Raw genomic sequence first — 24,547 nt, forward strand, 5'->3', positions numbered from 1 at the left:
ACAACTGGTTCAAGGACCTCTTTACCTTCGTGAGAAGTCACTTGCTTCCGGTCCCTGATCACTAAGGACTCCATCCTTGATCAGTACCTCGCTATCGCGCTCATCCAGCTGATCAATGCTGATGATGCTAGAACGCAGCTGAGGGATGTAATATACATCCATTAGCGTGCGGTGCTCCCTGTTCTAACACCAGAAGATGATGGTGCGCGCTCTTGGATTGCCACCCTTGAGCCGTCACCAAACTTTCACCGTACCGGTAACATCGTTGTCGAGCTCGGAGAAGGATGCCTTGGAGCCCATCATGTGGTTACTGGCACCAGAGTCCAGATACCACCGCCGCTGCTGGTCGACGCCCCCAACGTCCGAGGTAGACTTAGACGCGTGGTTCATCAAGGTTGACGGTCTTCAGGGCCTTTCACCGTCGTCGCCTCTTCCCTCTCCTCGGCCTCGATGTCGTGTAGTACATAGAACAGTCGCCATCAGGATAGTGGCCTCATCCTCATCATCAGCTTGTGCCAGATGAGCCTTAGCTTTCTTCTCTGTTTGTGATTTGAGCACTCCCGTGCCCAATGACCCATCTTCCCACAGCGCCGATAGGCGTTGGGGTCGACCTGCTTCTTCTTCTCCGAAGAAGCCTTACCGTGGCGGTTGCCATCGCCACCGCGGCTGGAGGAGGCTGCCTTCTCAGAGTTTCTCCGAGCAGCCCACTCCTCTTCCGTCAGCAGGAGTTTCCCGTTGTCCTTCGTTGCTGTCGTCTACTCCTGGCGCTCGTCCACCGCCCGCAGACGGCCTATCACATCCTCAATGGTGAAGGTGGACAAGTCCAGCATCGTCTCTATGGAGAGAGCGATCTGGATGTATTTTGCCGGCACGGAGTGGAGGTACTTGGAGACCGCCTCTTCTTCGTCGATGGTGACGCCGTGGCTCTTTAGCTTGCTGATGAGCGTCTGCAGGCGGAGGGAGAAGTCCTCCACCGTTTCACCATTCTTGAACTTGAGGTTGGCGTTACTCCTGCTTTAAAAGCTGAGCCGTCGCCTTCTTTGCGCGGTCGAAATCGACGCGCATCACCGCAATAGCCTCCCACGCCTCCTTAGCCGAGCTCTTCGCCCCCAACGGTTCCCTGTACTCCGCCGTTACAGCAGCGAGGATAGCCTCCAACGTTGACATGTCATCTTCTTCATTGTCGGTGCCCTCGTCAACAGCATTCCAGAGTCGTCGGGCTCTGAGCTTGACCTTCATGGTCACCGACCACTCTTCATAGTTGGTGCGAGTCAGCGTCGGCCAATTGGTGCCGCTAACCTCCCGCACCGTGCAAACAACGACCTCCGGTCGTGGCTGGACAGTCACAGCAGTCCCACTGCTGTCGTCCATCTCCGAACCGCTCGTCATCGCCGGCGGTTAGTCTGGCGACGGCGCTTGTACGGCTCCAATACCACTTGTTGGCCCACAGGATCACCGGCTCAGGTGAGTGAACCACTCACCAGTCTTGCCGAGCACCCTCTAGTGTTGCCGAGCACCCACTAGCCGTTCCGACCACGAACAAGCGTTGTCCGTCCCCACGCACTATGGCTAGAGCTTGAAGAATAAGGGAGAACAGAGTATACACACACAGTACAAGACACCAGTGTTGGCCGAAGCCCTGTCTGGGAGATGGCAAATCTGAACTCTCTTTACTGAGTTGTCATGGTAGTCTATTTATACAACTCTATTCATCTAGTTATAGTACAGCGCACATACTGCAACAGTAACTAGATAACACAGCAGGGCTGACTCTGCGCCGGTCTCTGCATATGGCTACAGTGCTGCAGGTGAGCCGTGCGGTGCCTGCACCTACACCTGCAGCGGCTACAGTATCACAGCAGGGGGCCTTTCGACGCCGCCTTCTCTTACGTGTTCACACAAAGTAGCAGTAGATTATCTTAGAAGTGTTGCGCTCAAGTAGCTGTCACCAGATACCAGAAGGAGAAATTGTCTGTTATGTTATTGCACACTTGCAGTGCACATGCGGTCGTGTGGTTTGTCCGCATCTGCGTGAGGTTAATGACCTCCTAATTTAATTTCACATCTTGGTCAAGGAAAAAGATAATTAGCAGAGCGGATCTGATGCTTGCAATGCAGACGACCAAGTTTATTGATGTCCCCAGGAGTGCTAGCCAATGATCTTACAATCTACCCATGAGTAGGACCTGCCCTCTGAATGTTCAGAGGACAGAACATAGTTACACAATGGCCAAGTTACAACTGTATCACTGGATTCCTGAGGCCAAAGTAAAATCCCCGGTGTCAGTAACATTCTGTACCTGTCATCATTCATTTGTATCGAAACTAAACATTCTGTTGTCAGTCAGCAAAGTCTTCAGCGAATCATATGCTCCATGTATCATCAGGGCTGCACACCGCCACCAACTTGTTTAGCATGTTCATGTGGATTGAGGCAATGCAGAATCGCTCAGAGTATTGGAGTCTACGAATGCACATAATGCTTTCCAGATAGGAACCAACATCTTGACTGGTGGATTCAAGTTCTGCAAAACAAGCTCTTTCAGACCGTTGATGCCTTACGGTACACTTAAGGACATACTAAAAGCAGGCAGCATTTACCTTGAAAACAAGCATGAGCTCATATTCTTCACGTAGAAGCAAGGCCAAGCTCCAGTAGCAAGAGACAGGGGTCACATGCTCATTCAGCACTGGTTTTAGAATCTTGCCAATGGGCACAAATTTGCGATGAACTCTTCCACTGTGAAACAGAACTTGATGTTAAGAAAATGAAAGGATCAAGCCTACATGTTCTGTAGCTCATAAGCCATCTAAAAACAGAAATGCTGGAAGTCTCCTCTAATTATTTCCAGCTAAAGCAAAATGAAAAGAGGGGTGCAAATGGGTGCCCCTAAGGGTCTCCACTCTCCACCATCCCTCTTCAGTTCAATTATTAGTACTAGTTTTCCAAAGCGTGAATATTTTTGGAAAACTTGTACTATAAATTAAACTAAAGAGGCTCCATGGAGACCCTTAGGGATTGCCTGCAATTCACACCTCTAGAAAAGATGGCTCAATCCAGTGTTCCTGTCAAAGACAAGTACTGACAAGAAGCATGTATCTGTTTCACTTTGTGTTAAAATATTAAAAATGACAAAGAAAACACTTATTTCCTTTAGCCTTGTGAAGCCTTTGCTTCCTCCTATCTGTTTATAATTGTCTGTTCTCTGGGAATAATATTTGAAGAGCAGTAAATACTGAAAGCATGAATAGAAATTCCAGACTGGTTCTCCCATACCTCCAAAAGTGTTGCTCTAATTGAACCCCAAAAGTCGGCATGATCACCAATGACTCTGCACAATTAAAAATCAAACTAGATATCTAATAAGGAGCACACAGTCTCACTTTCCTGTACTCATTTTCAACATGGATACCAAGAAATGTGGATCTTTGTTTTTCTCTCTGCAACACTGAAAATTTAACTACAAAGCACTCAGAGCACAGAGAAAAATAACCTTAGCACCCACCTTTCTTCACAGGGTCACATCGCAAGCATTTTGCAATTATACTGGCAAATGAAATGCTCCAAAGGGAACCAAGACATAAACTATCCTGCAACATTTAAGCAACACCATCCAGTTAAAATAGCGCTTATGATCAATCTGGCTGTACTCAACATATCTTAGGTTTTTACAAACCAAAAGGGAAGCAAAACAAATAAAGCATCACTAGGCTATTCTTCAGAAACCTAACATATCGCTTCACTAGTTCAAACTTGAATCTATATTACTAGTATAAGTAGCTCATGAAAAGGATGCTATATGGCAATCAGCATATCCGCACAACTGAATTGTTTCAATTGAATTGCGCCTTTTGTAATTAACATGCCCAGCTCTGGAAAAGACGAAACTGAAAGTGAAAACCGACAGTCAGTTTTGAGTGCTGTTTCAAGAAAAATACCTTCGACAACAGGGCGCAGCAAACAGTCACAAGAAGAAACATTGTGCCGATGTATGACAGCAGAACCCTGACTTTGCTCTTCTTGACAAAGATGACATGGATATCAGCTCCTCCCTCGTGGTGATGCTTGTAAGTGTACAAGCCATCAGATATCCCATGTTCTTGCTGCCCCATGTATGAGCCCATCAGAAGACTCTAAGCTTCCTGTACAGCTCACATCAGCCTTCACATGGTCAGTTTCTAAAAGGACGATAATGGGTGAATCTATCAAAAGACACTTCTTATGAATTTTGTATGCCCTCCTCATCTCCCTATAAGAAGACAACGTCGTCTAAGAAAAAAAAAGAATCGCTAGCTGTGCTGTTGACGAAGTAGTAAGGCGAGAAATCCTATCCTCCATACAGATTCGCTTCTAACGTTACCGTCAGCAAACTGGTGAGAAAAAACGACATCCGCTATGTACCAGTTCAGCTTTTCCAAATCGGTCCAACCAAATAGCCTCCCAGTCCACGAAATGTACAGGAATCGGAATAGGAATGCGTGCGCATGGAGTACGCGTACCTGGGAGTGAAATCCCCTAGGAGGATGCGGACTCGCAATGGCGGCACAGGGACAGAGCAAGGGCAAACCGGTGGCGACATAGGTGGTTTGGAGGAAGAGAAGTAACTGACGGACGCGATGTCTCCAAGGCTTGTACTTTCTATTCGTCTGGACCGTCGATTAGCTTTAGACCCAGAGCCATTCCATGTGTATGCTATTTGCCACAACACCCTCGCAGACTGAAATTTACAGCATTGAAGTTTTTTTTTCCACATCTTTAGACTGTTTTGAAAACTACTGTAGTATAAGATAGAGAGGACAAATGTTTAAACTTTAGGTCCCGTTCGCTGGTCTGAATCTTAGCTGAAACTGGCTGAAAAACACTGTTCTGGCTGAATTGTTGTGAGACAAAAATACTGTTCCGGCTGAAAAAACAAGCCGAACAAACCGAATATGGGGTAAGCCGAACGGGGCCTTAGTTGCCTTCTCATCTATTTGCCTAGTTCTATATTATTTTTGCAGTTCTTCTAAACTTACGAATTTGATGCAGGGCTACAGGTCTTCAGTTCATTCAACACAAACTATTTAAAAACATGAGATTCATTACAACAATCAATTTTATTTGCCAAAAAGACTCAATCAATCAAGTCCTAGTACAACCATTTCCATTTAGAGATTACATCAATCAATTAACTACGGAGTATGCTCTACTTTACAACGATGTTACAACTTGCAAGTACACAAATAGCACACTCTACAACAATGGAACCAGTGTTTTTGGACTTTTGGTCCTCTGGGCAACAGTTCTGAACGGTAAATCAACAAACACCTGGTCGCAGCATGAAATAAAAATCCATTACTGCTTCATACTGTCCCAGTGCGCTTTTTCTTTCTCCATTCCCATGGTTTCTCAGGGTTCGACGATGCCCACAAGCCTGTTCGCCTTGTCTTTGCCTGATTCTCCCACTGAAAATTTACATCTATCAGGAACCTCGAATTTTTGGAAATAAAATGACCAAAGCATGCTCTTGTCAGTCAAGTGGAATGGAGCAGTCCATTCTGCCATATTGAGTAGAGTGGTACAAGAGAGTACTAGTTACCTTGCTGAGCTCCATCCGATGATCATAAGTACTATAGTGCCATGCAAGTCCTTTCCTCAGCATGTGTTCCTAATGCAAAATAAATAATAACAATAATTCATTTCAATGTCCTCAGTTTTGCTGAGCATTAAAGCCAGAACAAGTGATCTTCAGCTGAGGCGATGCAACATTTTCTTGCATAATTTACCATCTTTACTATTGATTGGTTCCAGCGCATATGTCTACACTTTTTCCTAAGGAGAAATCCCACACCTTTCACAATCAAACAGCACTCATTGTCAAACAGTATGTTTCATTTCCTTTAGTATATATAAGAGAACCGGGACAATGCAGGTGCAGTGTTTAAGCTATGCATTATAAAATTACAAGAGTAGGTGCCTTCAAGAAAATTCAAAGAGCATAGGGAGCAACAGATCATCCACTGATTTGATAGGTTACCACTGCTAGATTTCAAGAAGAGTTGCCACTACTACTTTCTAGAAGAAACTCTAAAAGCACGTCAGTGTAGTTTCTTACCTGCACGAAAACCCCATCACAGTCAACATCTCCAACTAAGCGACCGTACCAGTCAGTGTCATATATGGAAATCTTCAAGCTTTTCCCCTGCACCAGCCTCACCAGCTCCTCTTTGGCCTCTTTGCCATATGGCATTAAGCTCTCTGGTGCATCAACCCCCCTGCACTGCATTTTATTATATCACAACTACACTCCAAATAGAAAGAAGCCTGTGATCATTGATAAAGAACAAGTGTGGGCAAACCTTAGCCTTATCCTGTACTTCTTTGCAAGAATTTGTTCCCCACCGATGCCACGAACCTGTCTACACCCAGGAATAAAAAACTCAAAAGTATCAGAACTCACATAAGAGAAGGATGGCTACTTGGTTGTTGTGAATTGTTCTCTATTTTTCAAGGACCTATATCCTGCATCAAGTATGATCTTCAGTAAATCACCAGCTTTTTGGTAATTATTTGCCTCCAGAGCCTTGCTTCGCTCAATGCCCGCTTCACGCACTTCCTGGGGCACATTGCTAGACTCTGGATGGTGAGCCATGTTAACATACACAGTAATCGTGTCGCCGTCAGTTACAGCCTTAGCATCCACCTAAAAAACTAGCGTGTGCATTTGTCAGCACTTCGCTTTTACCAATATGTCAATGGATATACAAAGGGAGGGAAACATCTTACAGGAAGAGTGCGCAACTCATACTTAACCCCTTGAAGGTTGCGGCCAATAGGTGTCAAGCGAATGCACCAAAAAGAGCCAAGACAGAGCTCCTGCAATGGCAATACCAGTAATAACCAATATAAGGCGAGCACCAATTAAAGCAACTAACGGAAACACAAAATATTGACAGCATTTCTACAGATGATGGATCTACTGTGCTAGCAACCTTGCAGAACAGATTTATGAAGGAATCTTGTTTCACTCTTCACCAAATGAACTAAGAGCAGTCCAGGACACAAACACAAGTGGTGGGGATCCTCTACGAGGAGACGAAAGAGAGAAAGGAATCCCTGAACCAATACCTTTGAGGCTAGGGTGCGGCTAGCGCCCGCAAGGAGGGCAATGGCGCCGATGCAGCAGACAAGCACCAGCGACGGCGGCGTGCGCTTCTCGGAGACGCCGGCACGGCCGTGGAACGACCCCCTCCTCTCTTGGCGACACCCGGGAGCGCTCATGACGCCGGACTTTCGCGGCACCTGGCAACCGCGCGGCGCGCTCAAGCGGCCAGGCCAGGCAGAGCTAACGCCGTGCGGCAGGAGCTCGGCGGCCGGGTTCGCCAATCTTCGGGCCCGGGTCGGACTCGAATAGGCTGCCGGCCAGCCGGCACTACATGTTTTTTTTAAGGCTTATAAAAGTTAGTAATTATTCATAAATCATTAAAGAAATTGAGTTCTCACATGTGCCACTGCTATGAACCCTTTACGCCACTTCCGTCAGATTTGGCTGTAACGGTGTCGAACCGTGAGTGTGAAAAGTCGAAAATACCCTAAAGTCTGAATATGTAATTAGTTTTTTTGAGTATCTTAATGACCTCAAATGAAAAAACTCAAAACTAGAAGGTTGTAGATCTCGACAATATCTATAATTTTTGTATAAAAATTATATTCATTATTTTTGTAAAAAAAAAATATGATTTGATATGATTAATATGTCTTAGAAAAGTCACATTTTTTTTTGTATGGAATCAAATGAAGATAGTTTTTATATAAATATTATAGATCTCGACGAGATCTACAACTTTCTAGTTTTAAGTTTTTTATTTGAGATCGTTAAGATGCTAAAAAAATTAATTGCATATTTAGACATGAGGGGATTTTTGACTTTTCACACCCACAGTTTGACACCGTTAGAGTCAAATTTGACGGGAGTGGTGTGGAGGGCAAATAGTTCAGAGCAGTGGCACATGTGAAAACTCAACTTTTTTAATGGCTTGTGGGTAATTACCAACTTTTATAATGGCACACTGATAAAAGCCTCTCTTTTTTTAATTATTATTAGCCAAACATATCCGTACGATACAGTATACTACGACGACACAAAATGCCCTTTACAAGAATATAAATAGTACATCAAATACCAAATCAATCCGCTTTTTCTTTGGGTTGTCCATTGTCCTCTGAACTTGAAAATTGTACTGAAAAGACAAAAAAAAAAACACTCTCGCCATATAAGGTTTGAAGACCAGAGAAGCTACTCGTAGCTGACAATGAGATTTAGTCACACCAATCTGCTCAGAGCTACAGAGTAGCTAATGGTTACATTGAGTCATCTTTGACAAATTTCAATCAATTTTGATACATTAAGGTGTAAATGTGTAATTCTAAGGTCCGACTTTTGACGTGATGAACACATATATACGTAGTCACATCAATTTGCACAAAGTAGGAAGCAATCATATCAAGTCATCTCCAATAAATCTAATCAGCTTCGCTAAATTTTAAGGTGTGAATATGAAGTTTTTTAATTCCAGGGTTCAACTTTTGACGTGGAGCCTACATGTACATCTAGTCGCATCATAACGAGTCATCTCTAATACATTTTAGCCAATTTTGCTATTTTTTTTTAAATATAGATGCGTGGTTTTTAACTCTAGAACTCAACTTTTGACATAGGGCCAACATGTAGCGATAATGACAGTTTTGTTATTATTATTGTATCATATTGAATTGGTTTAGACATGTAGCTATAGTAATAGTTTTGTAATTATAGTAATAGGGCCAACATGAGCAATTGTATTGACAATCAGTCATTTTGCATTGAGGCAGGATTCGACTAAGGATTTCTTCCGTTGAATTTTAATTGGGTTTCTCTATAGAGATTTGGATCCTAATCTATTATCACATCTAAAGGCTCGTTTGAATGTACTCGTATTTTTCTTAATTTATGTGTACTAAAGTGCATTGAGATAGATCTTAAACTAAATTTAACTTGTTCCAAAAAAAAAAATTAGCTTAGTCTACTCTACACATGAATTTAGGTGGATACATATGCACCCATTACCACGTCTAGATGCAATTGCAAGCAAGAACATTATCTCTAAATAACTGACCGCGCGTAATCGCATGTCCACTGTCAGAATCCGTGCTTACAAAAGACTTTGAGAGGGCACGCAGACAGAGCACAAAGACGCGCATGGCAACCAGCCAGCCAACAAACCGTGGTTGCAGAATAGACAAATGCCAAAAACAACCCCCTTACACTGCAATTTGTACAGAGAGACTTTTTTTTGCTGGCAATTCGCCGCCTTTGTGATACAGATTTTTCACCAATATACAGTGCCACTCCAAACCACACCAAATGGAAGGAGTGGCGGGTATGCTTCTTTGCTGTCAAATATCATGCAAGGGCAATTGGGCATGCACCAGCACCACACTTAGGGCCTGTTCGGTTCCCGGGGATTCACGTCCGGGAACCATTCCGGCTAGGATCGCTTATTTCATTTGTATACACCGGACTTCACCGAGAATCATTCCGGACAGGAATAACTGCAAACGAACGGGCCCTTAGTATATGACTATTATGGTCTAATCTACGGTAGAATCTACAGGCAACCGCTCGTGCAGCCGGTAGATGAGCCGTGATTTTGTCATCTGAGGCTCCCTCTCAAGGGCACAGATGACATCCTTCACGGAGATCATTCGTTGTGGACCAGCATAGGGTGTCCTGCCTGGTCTATTCATGCCTCCTGAAATGAACATTACCATACATATCGTTAGTTAAAACATTATGCAAATATGAGATGTGGATTTAATACACCAAAAAAATTTGATGAGGTCATGCTAGTGATATTGTTGCTGCTTTACCAGTTCCGAATGCCACCGAATGGCTCCTCTTTGAACCTTCCTGGTGTTCGCCAGGACCTTTTCCAAATTTGGATAATGGCCTGGAACCTGGTCCTCTGCCTGGCTGTGAAGCAGCAGACACATCAAGGCCTTCTCGCTTCTGCCTGGCTTGCTCAGCCATCAACTGCCACTTTGAGAGCATATCAGCTTCCTCCAACTGCTTGCCGAGCAGCAACATTCGCAGCATTCGTTCTCATTTTATCATCTTCTTCCTTGTTGGGCTGTGAGAGGTTAAGGATGTCAGGAAATGGAGATACATCACACTCAGAAATCAATGCAGAAAAGTTACCTTGACGTTCTTTGGGCGACTTTCCTCTTTTTCTTTTTCCAATTCTGTAGCACCACTGCCATCAGCCTACAAGGAAGGACTTAGTTAATCAAATTGGCCAACTGCAACATAAGTTCACCATGATGGCATGATCACAAGAAATACGCAATGGAGAGTAGTGTAGTCAGTGCAGATTTATTTTCAATCAATCTTGTTAACAACAACCATCGCGAAGCCTTTTAGTCCTACACAAGTAGGGTTAGGCTAGAGCTCAACAATCTTGTTAAGTACATATCATAAAAAAAGATAGCAAAGCTGAAACCAAATCTAGAGACACTAGAAACATTAATCCTTAAGGGCATACCCAGTGCAGAGAGCTCCCGCTCTGTGCGGGGTCTAGGGAAGGGTGTCAGTGGCAAGCCTTACCCTCGCTTGTGCAATGCGAGGAGACCGCGACTCGAACCCGGGACCTTCCGGTCACAGGCGGTAAGACTACCGCTTGCACCATGATATGGGAAAACTTGAAATACAAATGGCATTGATAAATGAATGTGCATGCTTCTCTGTGTAACAGTTTAAATTCCAGCAGTTCATAATTACACAAAGCAAGTATATAAACTAAAAAACTACTATATATTCAAATTTATAGCAAAATTGCAATACTCGAATCAAATGGAGATTATGAAACACCTCAGTTTGTTTCTTGTTCTTGTCAGCTTCTTCTGCTTGTTTTTTATCCCATTCTTCCTTAGCTTTCTGGTTCATCTGTAAAATTTGACGACCAACATCTGAAGTAATAACTAGTCGATGCCCGGTCTTTTCAGTATCGATTCTCTAACAAAAATAAGAATGGTTAGAATCACAAAGTAGTGAACTATGACATCATTGGCTGGTCTGAAGAAAAGAGCAAACCTGTTTTGAGACTCGTATGAGAGTACTTATGAGTCTTCGCAAACGCTCCTCCACACACTATGGCAAAGTTATAAGTTATGGATACTGCAGGACTCTCAATGAAAATCATAAGGATAACTCACCATTGATAAACAGTGTTCCACATCACCACTAATATTCTTCAGATCGCATTTCCGAGCTGTCAAAAACACATGTTCTGTTATTGTTGCCACTAAAGTTGTAGGATTTGTAGTTTTGGCAACAAGTTCAAAGAAACTAACCGATTTCTGCTAGTTTCTTCAGGAGTGGACCCTTCCTTAGGAAAAGATTTTCTTCTTCTTCCTGTGCAATTCTTCGTGCTTCTTGTGAGGCAAGGCTCTCTTCCATAGGGGCAGACAGTAATTGTTCTTCCTCTTCCTGTCAAGTAAGAACGTATCAGCAAAATGCAAACAGTGGACCAAAAAAGCACACAAGTCTGACTCCTATAGACACATGATACACTGGGCTGACAGGCCAGATGCTATAGAGTGCAGGAGATGATGCATGAATCATGGTTATTAAGGCGGTCTATGCAGCACGGATACGGATACGTGTATCGGTATCGGAGGGATACGGATACGCGGATACGCCATTTTTTGAGAAAACCCGATACGTGGATACGTTTTATTATTTTTTATAAAAAATAATAAAGGACATTAAAATTATTTGCAGCCGATCGGTATGTATGGATGCTCTCTGGAGACTACTCCAATCATTTCACAGCTTCTAGTTGCTACTTCTACCTATGCTGGCGGTTGGAGGGGTATTTTTGGCATGTAAACGTCCAGCACGTCTTCACTGGATGTGCTTAGCTGGGCCCAAGATTAGATTTTTTAGTCTTGTTTCTCTCCCCAACATTCTTCCCCACACGGTGCCCCTTCACTCAGCTGTCTGCGTGACTGCGCTCCTGCTGGCCTGCTCCTCGCAGCTCCTCCACCAGTGCCATGCCTTCCTCCTCCCGCGCCGGTGACCAAGGTCCCTCTCGACGCAGAGCGACCATGGCTGCGCCCCACTCCACCCCACGCGCGTGGCCAGCGGGCAGCCCGCCCGGCGCGAATGCAGCACGCGGATCTCGTCGGCGCGGAGCTCGCCCAGCGCGGGGTGCGGCGCAGCGCGTGGCCGGCGGGCAGCACGCCCGGCGCGAATGCAGCACGGACCTCGCCGGCGTTGGTGCGGTGCGGGGTGTGGCGCAGCGCGTGGCCGGCGAGCATCCCACCCAGTGCGTGTGGGATAGGCCATAGCATATCGCAAGTCAGTGGTGGGTGGGCGGCCGTATCACCAAACGCCCAAACGGCTTGGATACGTATCAGTCCACGTATCGGAGTTTTGTTTTATTTATTTTTTTGCCGATACTTCACGGATACGTATCCGCCGCGTATCCACTGCGTATCCGTATCGGATACGTATCCGATACGGGATACGTGGCCAACCTCACGTATCCGTGTTACGTAGAAGGCGGTAAAGCGAAGCGTGGCGACCAACTACCGCCTTACGCTTAAGCGAGGGCAAGGCGACGCCTTACCAACTAAAGAAAAATTTAAAACAGCAGCTCAGAGCAGTATATAGATGATAAAGAAAAAGGAAAGGAAAAAAGAAAAAGATAGTAGGGAGTAAGAAGTGGTCTGGCCCAGCCCACGTGCACCAAGCAGCCCATGTGCCCCTCACCCTTGTTGCCCTAGCGTGTCTTCAACTCTTCATCTCTCTCCTGAGCCACTCCGCCGCTGCAACACTCTGGTCTGACTTCCACCTCCCTCCCTCCTTCCCTCTCTCTCGTTCCGTCTCCGCCCCTTGCTTCCCTCACCTTCCTGCTTTGGACGCTGCACACCGATGGAGGAAGAGGAACAGAGGCGGGATGCTGCAGGCCAGCGCTGATTGGGGGAAGACGGCCCCGGCCCGCAGGCGGCCGCTCCTTGCTGCGGCTGCACGGCTCGATGGCGGGCGGTTGGCAACTTCTCCCGTCGGAATGGGAGAACGCGTCGGTGCGGGCGACCTGCAGCTTCTGGCTCCCCTCCCGCTCACTGGTGTGGAGTCTCCAGCGCGCCCGCTCTCTGGCTCACTGGTGTGGAATCTAAGGCGAGTCGTCTGCTGTGGCGTTGTGCGTGCAGCGCCTTGGCGCTTAAGCGACGCCTTGATAACAATGGCAGGAATTGTGAAATTTTAAGCATAAACGGTGTATGCCAGAATTTTAAACATTCTTTTGGAACATCCTTGTGGTCCAACCGACATAGCATAAGCAACAGAAAATTCAGCAGAACATGTGCACTGATGCTATAAAATGTAGAAGTACCCTGATGCAAAATTTAAAATTCAATCCATCCCTATCGTAGACACTAGAGATGTTGTATTGCTTATCAGCTTGGTATAGAATTTTGAAATCAAATTTTAGCAACTATATCTGATATCACATCAGCTGCACAGTTATATAGCAGATGTGACCAGTGCAGCCATGAATTTACAATAGAGGCCAATGTCCATCAGGAGGGTTATTTCTACATGAAAATTGGCAAAACATCAACCAGAGATGTACATACCCTGATATTAACACCACTAACGGCTGTGACATCATTAAGTTGATCGATGCTTTGTTCCTGGAAGGCTCCAGATGTCTTCTGCTTTTTGCTGATGACAAAAGAGAAATATGCTTAGGGCTATCCAAAAAATGTAAATATTCCATAGCAGTTTAGTACATTTAGACTTCACTTAATTAAAAACCTTGAAGGTTGCGTAGAGCCTGCTGCTTCCAATGATTTCTTCTGCCCACCCGATTTCTTGCTACTCTTTGCACCTCCACTAGCATTGGGTGTAGAGTTAGGAGTTCCCTGGCAAGACAGAAAGACGAGGTAATGTATGAGTCTGAATGGCATGCGCACAGGCCTAAAATAATTGCATAGTCTAAATTAAGCATGAAAGAAATGCAAAAATATATGTATATAAAAAAGGAAACAAAGGTAGTCAGACAGGGAAAGAATCCTACTACTATTTCATTTCTAAATTATGTAAGGTTTGTCATTCAGAAAATAAAAATGCATTTGGACTTCACCTTGTCTGGGTGAAGACTGTAACAACGCAAATGGAACTCATAATTGAGAGTTTATCTGACAACAGAACTTAAGGTTTGAATATTATATATATTAACTATATGCAAAGCGACTCTCCATAAGCTCATTTGCTAATATGAAGGATTAAGCATCTCATTTGTAACTAATGCAAAAGTAAATGCCCTCAGAACTGTGGTTTTGGCTTACTAGTTACTAGGTTATCGTACTAATTACTAGGTTATCCTGAAATTTGGCCAACACAAATTGACATTAGATCTGTAATCTGTTTAGAAGGCAACATGCACATTTTACTGTCTAGAAGCTTCTTCCCTAAATCCATTAAAACCACATCATGTACTAATTACAAATCTGAGTGACCTAAAATTCTCTCCACTCCTACTACATTCTCAATGCCACCACCCTCCCAACAAACCAGTTCTGCCTAATCAGCACCACTTTCCCTGCATCTCAGCTCACCCATCACAACACACATGGTTAAACATGATTCATAAATCGCTGATCACATCTTGTTATGTGCCTTCTACAGTAAAGCATCCTCTGGGCACCCCTATTATCTGACAGCTCACCAAACACGAAGAGGCTACCCTCAGAACCCAACATTCCACATTACAATCCTGAACTACCCTGCATGCAACAACCAGACCCTGTGCAATATATGCCCAACCACTCAACATTGTCAAATTATATGGTGCTTAAATGTTGGTAAAAGACTGAAAAGAGGTGGATTGTGATTAACAATTCTCTGAAATTCAGAATAAGAACAAAACCTAACTGACACTGCAATTGGTCATATTGTTCCAAAACTTGATTATACCAAAGATGCTAATGCAATCAAAGTGCTAAGCATCCTAGGTGAGTCATGACCAATCTTCTATATGCCCAACCAGTCAACATTGTCAAATTATATGGTGAATAAATGTTGGTAAATGACTGAAAAAGAAGTGCTTTGTGGTTAATAATTCTCTGATAACAACAACAACAACAACAACATAGCCTTTCAGCCCCAAGCAAGTTAGGGGTAGGCTAGAGTTGAAACCCACCAAGAGCCCCAAGTCACGGTTCAGGCACTTCAATAGCTGCTTTCCAAGTACTCATATTCAAACATAGATCTCTAGGTATATCCCAAGCTTTCAAATATCTTTTTATTGCCTCCCCCCCATGTCAATTTCAGTCTTCCTCTACCTCTCCTCATATTATTAGCTTGGCTTAGGACTCCATAATGCACTGGTGCCTCTGGAGGTTTCCTTTGGACATGGCCAAAACACCTCAACCGATGTTGGACAAGCTTTTCTTCAATTGGTGCTACCTCTAGGCGATCACGTATATCATCGTTCCGAACTCGGTTCATTCTTGTGTGACCGCAAATCCATCGCAACATACGCATTTCTGCAACACTCAGTTGTTGAACATGTCGAATCTTTGTAGGCCAACATTCTGCTCCATACAACATAGCCGGTCTAATCGCCGTTCTATAGAACTTGCTTTTTAGCTTTTGTGGTACCCTCTTGTCACAGAGAATACTAGAAGCTTGTCGCCACTTGATCCACCCTGCTCTAATTCTATGGCTAACGTCCGCATCAATATCTCTATCCCTCTGTAGCATCGATCCCAGATATCCGAAAGGTATCCTTCTTAGGCACTACTTGACCTTCCAAACTCACATCTCCCTCCTCCTGTACAACTTCCGCCAAAGTCGCATCTATGTATTCGGTTTTAGTTCTGCTCAATCTAAAACCTTTAGACTCAAGGGTCTGCCGGCATAACTCTAGTTTTCTATTTACTCCCGCCTGACTTTCGTCCACTAACACTACATCATCAACGAACAATGTTCCTGGTAACCTCATCCATTACCAAGGCAAAGAGATACGGGCTTAAGGCTAACCCTTGATGAAGTCCAATTTTAATCGGGAAGTAATCTGTGTTACCATCGTTTGTTCGAACACTAGTCACAACATTGTTGTACATGTCCTTGATGAGGGTCATGTACTTTGATGGGACTTTAAGAACAAAACATTCTCTGAAATTCAGAATAAGAACAAAACCTAACTGATACTACAATTGGTCATATTTTCCAAATTTAAATGCTCCAAAAACTTGATTGTGCCAAAGATGCTAATGCCATCAAAGTGCTGAGCATCCTACGTGAGTCAATGGCCAATCTTCTATTCAAACAACAAAAAATCTAGTCTCTGCAAAAATGCATTTTAACTCTGTCTATTCTGTTTAATATGAAATTAAATGAAAATAAAATGCTAGCGAGAGAAAAAAATAGAGTATATAAATAATACAAACTGCATAAATGAAAAGTAATTGATGTCTCACATTATTCAAAGATACTTGAATCAACTGAACCACATGTGACATTTATATGTATTAACATGTGTCATTTCAGAGACAGATCAAATGATATATTAGGTGGATTCACCTGCTTTCCTTTAGCAGAAGAACTTGCTGTGCCAGCTACGCGTGCTTTGCCAACAGATTCAGAATTTTGCTTCACATTAGCATTTGGAGGGGGAGCATTAGTTTTCAATTCCTTGTTTTGATGCATTTGCCATGCAACTGCATTGTGCTGCATCATTGGATGAGTAGGAGGAGGGACGATTTTTGCAGGAGCCATTCCAGGAGCATGCATGGATGGCTGTGATTCTGGAACAGGACTCGGTGATCTAAGAGAACCAGTGATTGACCGAGGGTAAGCCTGGGCACCGGGATTACTTGCTCCATATATTTGCTGTGAGGCCTGCTGCAACTGTGTTGGTTGATGTTGTTTGTTCTTTGCTTGCAATGGAACTGCTGTGTTCATTCTAGGTGGTTGATTTGGTACAGCATTTGTACCCTTTGCGTCAGGGTTTTGGTTCGGGTTATCATGAGCAAGATAGTGTACACTATTCTGCGCTTGAGTGCCTGATGGTGGTGCAAAAGCCTGAGGTGAAGATGACACCTGGTTTTTGTGACCTTGGTTGGGTGGTCCAGGTGGCCGAAGTTTCTGATCATGTAACTGTGCTGAACCACTGGAAGGCATCGGCTGTGAAGAAACTTGAGAGAATAAAGACTGCTGACTTGGATTTGCCTGGCTATTTCTTTGCGCCTGTGCTTGCATCTGCAAAAATTGTTCAAACAAAAGAATAAACATATGAAATTGAATCATTCACTAAACATTCGATTTAAGAGTGGGCCCATCAAGTGTGACGAGTACCCATCAAAACAAAAGTGTGACGAAGTAGTTTTTTGTCAAGGAAAGAAACGGAAGCAATGAAGTTAATGCAATTCATTCACCTGTACAAAAACTTTATGAGCTGCCTGCTTGAGCATTTGATCCCCAACAATATTCCTGATAACTCTTAAGAAATCATCTTTGTGGACTTCATTACGCTACAAACAAAGGACGATATAACTGAGTTAGTTCATTCAGCAACGCTGGTGCAAACACTGGTGCTAAGTGTGTTCTTTGAGCCTTTGTTGTTTTTGTTATCTACTTTCTTCAATACGAACAAACTAGTAGAAACAAGGTCTTTCCTAAATTGTCATGCACTCACTTTGTTTTGGTGACATATGTAGTTAAGGAAATGCAGGCCTTGAATTAGTTTATTTGTCATGCACTTTTCATTGGTAATGATGAAGCAAAAGTGTCTATTATGTTTGGAGCACGATAACAGAGGGATACAAACGCACCCTAAGTTTTGCCCATACAGCTTGAAGCTGCATATCTTTGTCTCTGTCAAGATGTGCCTGTAGGATTGGAATTAACATATTAAATGGTATCGATGGTCCTTTCCTTGTATCCTGGGCATCAGATGATGCTTGTTGACCAACAGTTTGCTTTACATTCTGCTGAACTACTGAAGGCTGGGTAACATCCACCTTGGTGCCTGCAAAACTCTGTTGACCAAAACACCCTGTTTCTTTTTCAGCTAACTGGAAGCTATTGGTTTCAGCCTGTTGTAGTTGAATTTCTGGACGTGCTTGTTGTAGGTGGGAATTCTGTTGCTCTACTTGGACAGGTTGTTCATTTTTTGAACCTTCAGTTATTTCTGTTTTGGAGAACTGATCTGCTGTATTCACATGTTGTTGCCCTGCTTGTTGACTTGAATGGACACTTCCTTCCTGCTCTGTTGCTTGCAACTGATCATCTGGAGCTTTTGACATAGCACTGCTTTCCTGGCGCAAAGTACCTGGTCACGGAGATTATTTATTATCACCAAAAACAAGTGGTGACATCACATTGTTGAAAAGCTATGAGTAGCAGGATTTTTATGAACAGGAAGCTGCAATGAAATACAAATTTGGGATCGAGAGATACCCGCGGGGGGGGGGGGATGCAAAATTTAGCAAGACTTTATACTTGGTTGCCACTGTTCGTTCTATTGATTATTTCCAGAAGGGGCCCCAGCCCCTCTTGTTCTCTTGTTTACTAAAAAATAATTTAGCAAGACATCATTATCAACATTCAACAGGCACATCTATAAGAAAGAGGAAAGGGATCCCAGCAACAAAATGAAAGACAAGGATCATTCGTTCCATATGCATTGTACAAATGACTCGTTAGACGTATACTTGCCATGAATTGTTCTGCTATGTGTCATCCTAATCATTATTATTCTGTATGAGGCTATGATTCCGGGACAACACAGCGTAGTCATCACCTAATCATCAACAGTCAGCCCAGACTAGATAATTGTGTCCAACTCAACTAGCTAAGCAAGTCGTGTGAGCTCTCCTTACCAGCTAGACTGCTGGCATCGTCTAAGTTGTCAAGGGCAACTTGCCGGGGCCTGGCCCAATCTAAGGTGAGCAACGGTTCAAGGGCGAACCCAGTAAAGCATGTATACACTTGTAATTAGATCAGATCCGAATACAGATAGCCAAATAGCTTAAGTTAGGGTTCGGTCCCCTATGTCGCACAGCAATGAAGGGTGAGCATACCTGATGGGTGCTCGTCGCCGGCGAAGGACGCGACGAAGGCCTGGAGAAGAGGGCTGATGAAGGCCTGGTTAGCTTGCGTAGGGTGTCGCCACGTCGGCGGTATGAGATTTGGGAGAGCTCAGAACTTCAGAAGCACACTCACCGGTCCAGGGGCGCTGGCGCGCTGCTCTGCAGCTTGGCGCAGCCGGCGGCCGGCGGCGTGCAGCTTGCTCGGATGATCGGCAGTCGACACCTCGGCCACGCAGTCCACGCGCGCAGCCCCGGCGGCGTGCAGCTTGCTCGGCTGCTCGGCAGTCGGCACCTCGGCCACGCGGCCACGCGCGCAGCCCGGCTCGGTGATCAGCGCCAGGCCCAGGCGGGGGCGCGGGGCAGAGTCCGGCGGCCGGCTGGGTGCCTCTCCAGCGGCTCGGCCTCCGCGCTCGGGGCGGCAGCGCTCGCGCTCGAAGTCGGAGGCGGCGTCTTGCGTGTTGCGTCGCGGCCTCGGGGGCTCGGGGTCGGCCGGTCGGTCGCTCGCGTGGGGATGGGCAGCAGCCGGGAGGAGAAGAGCTAAATGTGGCCAGTGGCCTTCATTCCGTTCTTTGTTGGGCTAGATTTTTTATGGGCTATAAGTATTGAAAATGATGAGTACTAAAAAGAATTTGGGCCAAATTTCAGGGTAGTCTTAGGCCTACCTAGACTACCCTTTAGGCCCGCCTAGAGAGAACGGTCTGAAAGCTTGGGATGGTCACGACAAACTCGCTCACAAGTCACAAATTCGCTGTGGGCTGTGGCCCTAAACGACTCGCACACTGCTCGGTTGGGCTCGCCCGCCGCACGCTCGACCAACCCGAATTTTTTACTATTTGACCATTTTTTCGAAAGTTTCTCGCAAATAGACCCTTGACGGAAAGAATTCCGGAAATGGAGCCTTGGCTCGGCGCCGAGCTCCTGGGCACGGGAAAATGGCCTGCCAGGGGGCTCGGCGTCAGAGTGACTAGCGCCGAGCCACCTGCATTTAATCCAGCCCACCCTTCTTCCCCGAGCGTTCTTTCTCTTATTTCTCCTCCCTCTCGGGTTTTTCTCTCCCCACTTCATCCTACCTCACGAATCGACATATTGGACCTTGAAAACCTTGATTTGATCCCTAGATCTTCGAGAGCAAGGTATACTCGCTCACCTCCTTGTTTTTTTCGAATCGATTCGGTACATATTAGTCGGATTTTTGAACCTAAGAATCGTCATCACTTAGGGTTTCATTGTATCCCTCGATATATGTATTATACAACCGTAGGTTGATTCCAAGGCGTGGAAAAAGCTAGCAAACCAAGCCACATGTAGTTATGTTATGGGTTCATTATTGTGAATGAAATGAGAAACCCTAGGTTTAGGGTATAATGTTAACTGCTTTTGGTTCTTAGAACGAAATTGGTTGTATTGTAGTTATGGTTCTCATTGATATTTTTTGTGATGTTTTTATTTATGTTTATTAAATTACATCCATTTTGTTAGATGCAAGAAATGTTTCGGGAGGAGTTTTGGCGAAAACGGAGTCGTCCTCGAGAATTATACCCCGACGCGTCTAGCAAAGATGCCCCCGTCCCTTCTGACCTTCCTATCCCTAACTGTGACTGTGGTTTTCTAGCCCATGTTTTTCAATCGAAACATCCAGACATAGCCACGCGTTACTTCTACACATGTAGTCGGTTTAATGTAAGAAATTGTTTGTACTATCCTTTTTCTTTATTTGTTTAAGTATGGAACTAATATTTTGTTGGAATCTCGTTGTGTAGGACCATAAGAGGTGCTTTTTCTTTCAGTAAATCGATGGTGCAGACAAGTTTGATCCTAGGTACCTTTTTTCGACGATTGGTTTAGAGGGAGACATCCACGTGAGCACTTCAAGCGGAGGGTTCCACCCCCCTAACCCTCCGACAATAACGGCTAAGGAGAAGCACCTAGCCGTAGTTAGACGACTCGAGGAACCTGCTCTGTGCGATTGCGGAGATCGAGCTGTGATAAACCCTAAGAATACGTTGGAGTTTGTATGTCCAAACAAGCATGAAGTCAGTGCAAAGCATGCAATCTCATGTATGCCAGCCCTTTCTCTTGCCTTCTCTAGGTGTGCCTTTGGTTTCGAAGCCCATATCTCTCCATCACTCCTCAACTGCAATGCATGGGCGTGTCTATCATTGAACTAGACAACAAGCTTATAGAAGGTGAATTGAATAATTGCATTCACGGGCATACCACGTATCCCCAATAGCAACTTATTGAATGACTCTGCCATGTTGTTGCACTGAAACTCATACCTCCAGCCATCGACATCATGAGCTCTCGTCCATTTCTCCAAATCCCTCATCAAACCTATGAGCCATTGTCTACCTTCTGCATTTGATGTGGTTCTGACCTGCTCCAACTTTTCTCTAAAGTACTTGTCCTCAAGCTATCGAGCAGCCTCCTAGAATAGATCAAAGTTTTTCTTGACACCGTCCTTCCATAGTAGATTCTCGGCAAGGTGTCGAGTACACCAACAATGGTGCAAAGGTGCATACCCCTCTAACTGCCCTCGCACGGCATTAAGTATGCCCTGATGCCTATCAGATATGATACCAACCTTCCTGCTAGGCCCAACCACGTATATCCGGACTAGCATCAAGAACCATCCCCAACTGTCATTGTTCTCCTTCTCAACCAAAGCAAATGCCAAAGGAATCAACTTATTGTTCGTGTCATAGGATATGGCTATAAGAAGTGTACTCTAGTATTTACCAATCAAGAACGTACCATCAATGGAGAAGACGGGACGACAGTGCCTAAAGGCCTCAACACACTGAGGGAAGCATCAGAAGGCACGGAAAAATATTTGCTTCCCATCCTTTCATGCATTAGGTTTTGTGATGTACTCATAATGCATGCCTGGATTCACCACTTTGATTGCATTGAAAAGAACTGGCAGCTGCTCATACCCATCCTCCCAGTCCCCATATATCATCTTCCACGCTCGCTGCTTAGCCCTCCACGCTTTACCATAAGTTATCATATATCCTCCATACAACGCCTCAATGGTCCTAATAATTGTTCTCACCTTCATGTTGGGTTCTCCCTGCAAAATTCCCATCAACCACTTGGCAATGAGGGTAGATGTCAACTGCTGATGCCTCAGTGTCAGCTCATGGTCAGCACAATTGTGTGGCCCAACAACTTTTGTGATCTTCCATTTTTGGTCACCTGTTGCTTCCTTACACAAACCCTCCATGGGCAGCGTTCCTTGTCACACACAACTGTGTAATGGCGCTCCATATATGAATGTGAAGGGACCGTGACGCCTAAGAGGGGGGTGAATTAGGCAACTTAAAAAATCTAACACTAAACTATGGCCTCTTTTTCAACCTCTAGCAAAAGATAATCTATCTAGATGTGCAACTATGGTTTTGCTAGTGTGTTGCTATCTCTACCACAAATGATAATAATATGATCAATGTAAATGCGGAAGCTTAAAGAGCAAGGTAGAGATATGCAAACTCCCATCGACGACTTCGGTATTTTTACCGAGGTATCGAGAAGCGTGCAAGCTTTCCTCTAGTCCTCGTTGCAGCCCCTCGCAAGGAATCCCTCGCAAGGGCCAAGCTCCCGGTCAGGTAACTCCGTGGATAGCCTCGAGCCTTCCCCACGTGCAAGTGGGTCTCCGACGTGCCTTTCGGCAAGCCTCTCCCGGATGCTCATCGCCGTCTTCACTATCAAGCTTTCGGCCGAAATGCCGTGGGCCTTGTTCCCTCTAGTACACGGTGGCGGTCACACCACAAACGCGGTTGGTGTGATCTCGCAAGACTTCAATCCCCTCCGATGTACAACACTTATGCTCGCAAGCACGGGGTGGCAAGAGGTGTATAAACCTCACTAAACACTAGGCAAACACCTAGTGCAAGCGCATAAGCAGTGGTCTAATCAACCTAAGCACTTCGCAAAGCACTTATGCTAATCACCTAATAAAACACTAAGTACTATACAAGTGGAGATCACTAAAATGGTATATCAACACCCTTGGTATGTTTTCTCAACTCCACACACCTCAAATGGCCGGTTGGGGGTTGTATTTATCTACTACTGACCGGACGCTAAATCGTCCTGACCAGACACGTCCGGTCATACCGATCGTTGCAGCCGTGAACTACCGATCGGACGCTGCCAGCGTCCGGTCGCCTACCACCGGACACGTCCGGTCACAGTTTCGCGCGCCTAGAACCTCTCTGTACTCGATCGGACGCTACGTTTCTGCGTCCGGTCGGTTGCCGCTAGCTTCCGGTCCTCGTGTCCGGTCGCCTGTCTACCAAGCCACCGGTCCAGCATCCAGTCGCGCTTCTAGCATTCGGTCACCTCTACAAGCTCGTTTCTTCATGATCTTGCGTATGGCTTGGTTCCTATCTTCATGCTTGGACTTTGCTTGATATCTTGGGTCTTTTCTTGTGCTCCTAAGGTCTTTCTTAAGGTGTTGATCATTGGATCATCATGTTGCCTTCGTCCAAGTCACGTCTTGCACCCTATTAGACTACAAAACAAACACTTGCAAATTCATTAGTCTAATTTGGTTGTTTTGGTCATCAAACACCAAAATCCAAAGTAAATGGGCCAAGGGTCCATTTTCCTTATAGAATGCAATACCCTATAAGGCCTCTTTCATATCACTGCAAAAGCCTGCAACCACCTCTTCAAAGCAGGGAGGTCATTGAACACCCTCCCCTCCTCAATTACCATGTTAGGACCCGCCTTAGGAGCTTCTAGGAGCTCATCATCACGTCCTTCTGCAAACGCCAGATCAGAATGAGCAAGATCACTAAACTCATGAACTCTAGGATCACGACGGTCAGGAAAAATACGCCTCATCATCTCAACATCACTCTCCGTCAGCTCTCCAACAGGACGATCATCATCAGAATCAAGAGCCCTAGCCATCTCATATGGCTCCGAATCATTCATAATTTTAACACTATTGGAGCCACAAAATCCATCTCTAAAGTGCACTTATGCAGCAACATGGGGCACATCCATATTCTTAGGAATGTCTCCTGCAACGTCATTATAGAAATAAGGAAAGAATGAAAGAAATAGATGTAAGGAACGGGATAAGCTCCCAAAAACCATGCGATTAAGACACTTACTCGGATGATTCTATGTCAAAGGGATCTCATAAGGAGGATCTGTCACAAAAACATGAGTATGACAACCATCTCCAAATACCGCATTGGGGGCAGATTTAGCATCAGGAACCGTAGGCGCAATCTGCACATGCAGGTAAGGTTCCGGAACGGGAGGGTCGATGTGTGCCGGATGATCCATTGCTGGGGTAAACCCATGAGGGATTGGATCAACTAACACCCGACGCATAACCATATCCAAACATTGCAGCTGGCTCTTCATAGCCGATCTCACATAGTTCTCCCACTGATCCGCACAACCAAT

The 24,547-nt window shown here is 44.9% G+C and overlaps 2 protein-coding genes and 1 pseudogene across 3 annotated transcripts; all 3 read right to left on the reverse strand.

Moving 5' to 3' along the window:
• Nucleotides 1–1,997: 1,997 nt before the first annotated feature.
• Nucleotides 1,998–4,627, reverse strand: LOC136457679 (uncharacterized). 2 transcript variants are annotated; one of them, XM_066457701.1, is made up of 6 exons: nucleotides 4,501–4,627; nucleotides 3,940–4,143; nucleotides 3,507–3,591; nucleotides 3,278–3,332; nucleotides 2,602–2,740; nucleotides 1,998–2,525 (listed from the first exon to the last, which is right to left on the reverse strand). In XM_066457701.1, exons 2-6 carry the CDS (start codon nucleotides 4,123–4,125, stop codon nucleotides 2,421–2,423), a joined length of 570 nt encoding a protein of 189 aa, XP_066313798.1. In that variant the 5' UTR covers nucleotides 4,126–4,143; nucleotides 4,501–4,627; the 3' UTR covers nucleotides 1,998–2,420. The 2 variants fall into 2 exon arrangements, with proteins under 2 accessions (XP_066313798.1, XP_066313797.1); XM_066457700.1 differs by lacking the exon at nucleotides 4,501–4,627 and having other exon boundaries at nucleotides 2,003–2,525; nucleotides 3,940–4,471.
• Nucleotides 4,628–5,101: 474 nt separating this feature from the next.
• LOC136461699 (probable staphylococcal-like nuclease CAN1) lies at nucleotides 5,102–7,393 on the reverse strand. The gene is made up of 7 exons (XM_066460997.1): nucleotides 7,109–7,393; nucleotides 6,767–6,856; nucleotides 6,496–6,683; nucleotides 6,340–6,399; nucleotides 6,096–6,255; nucleotides 5,580–5,648; nucleotides 5,102–5,445 (listed from the first exon to the last, which is right to left on the reverse strand). The coding sequence occupies exons 1-7, from the start codon at nucleotides 7,259–7,261 to the stop codon at nucleotides 5,344–5,346; spliced, it is 822 nt and encodes a 273-aa protein (XP_066317094.1). The 5' UTR covers nucleotides 7,262–7,393; the 3' UTR covers nucleotides 5,102–5,343.
• A 1,898-nt stretch (nucleotides 7,394–9,291) lies between these two features.
• LOC136461698 (transcription initiation factor TFIID subunit 4b-like) lies at nucleotides 9,292–19,633 on the reverse strand (annotated as a pseudogene).
• Between the last annotated feature and the right edge of the window lie 4,914 nt (nucleotides 19,634–24,547).

This window comes from Miscanthus floridulus, chromosome 6 (genome assembly GCF_019320115.1).
Source record: "Miscanthus floridulus cultivar M001 chromosome 6, ASM1932011v1, whole genome shotgun sequence".
NCBI classification, from domain to species: domain Eukaryota; kingdom Viridiplantae; phylum Streptophyta; class Magnoliopsida; order Poales; family Poaceae; genus Miscanthus; species Miscanthus floridulus.

What these genes read in the sequence shown, in the direction of transcription:
- LOC136457679 (XM_066457701.1), bottom strand. Translation starts at nt 4,125, where the DNA reads ATGGGCTCATACATGGGGCAGCAAGAACATGGGATATCTGATGGCTTG. An exon ending in TTAGAGCAACACTTTTGGAG is followed by an intron (nt 2,741 to 3,277) that starts GTATGGGAGAAC and finishes TCTGTTTCACAG; the next exon opens with TGGAAGAGTTCATCGCAAAT. An exon ending in AGCTCATGCTTGTTTTCAAG is followed by an intron (nt 2,526 to 2,601) that starts GTAAATGCTGCC and finishes CTTGTTTTGCAG; the next exon opens with AACTTGAATCCACCAGTCAA.
- LOC136461699 (XM_066460997.1), bottom strand. Translation starts at nt 7,261, where the DNA reads ATGAGCGCTCCCGGGTGTCGCCAAGAGAGGAGGGGGTCGTTCCACGGC. An exon ending in ATGAGTTGCGCACTCTTCCT is followed by an intron (nt 6,684 to 6,766) that starts GTAAGATGTTTC and finishes CTAGTTTTTTAG; the next exon opens with GTGGATGCTAAGGCTGTAAC. An exon ending in AAGTACAGGATAAGGCTAAG is followed by an intron (nt 6,256 to 6,339) that starts GTTTGCCCACAC and finishes AATGCAGTGCAG; the next exon opens with GGGGGTTGATGCACCAGAGA.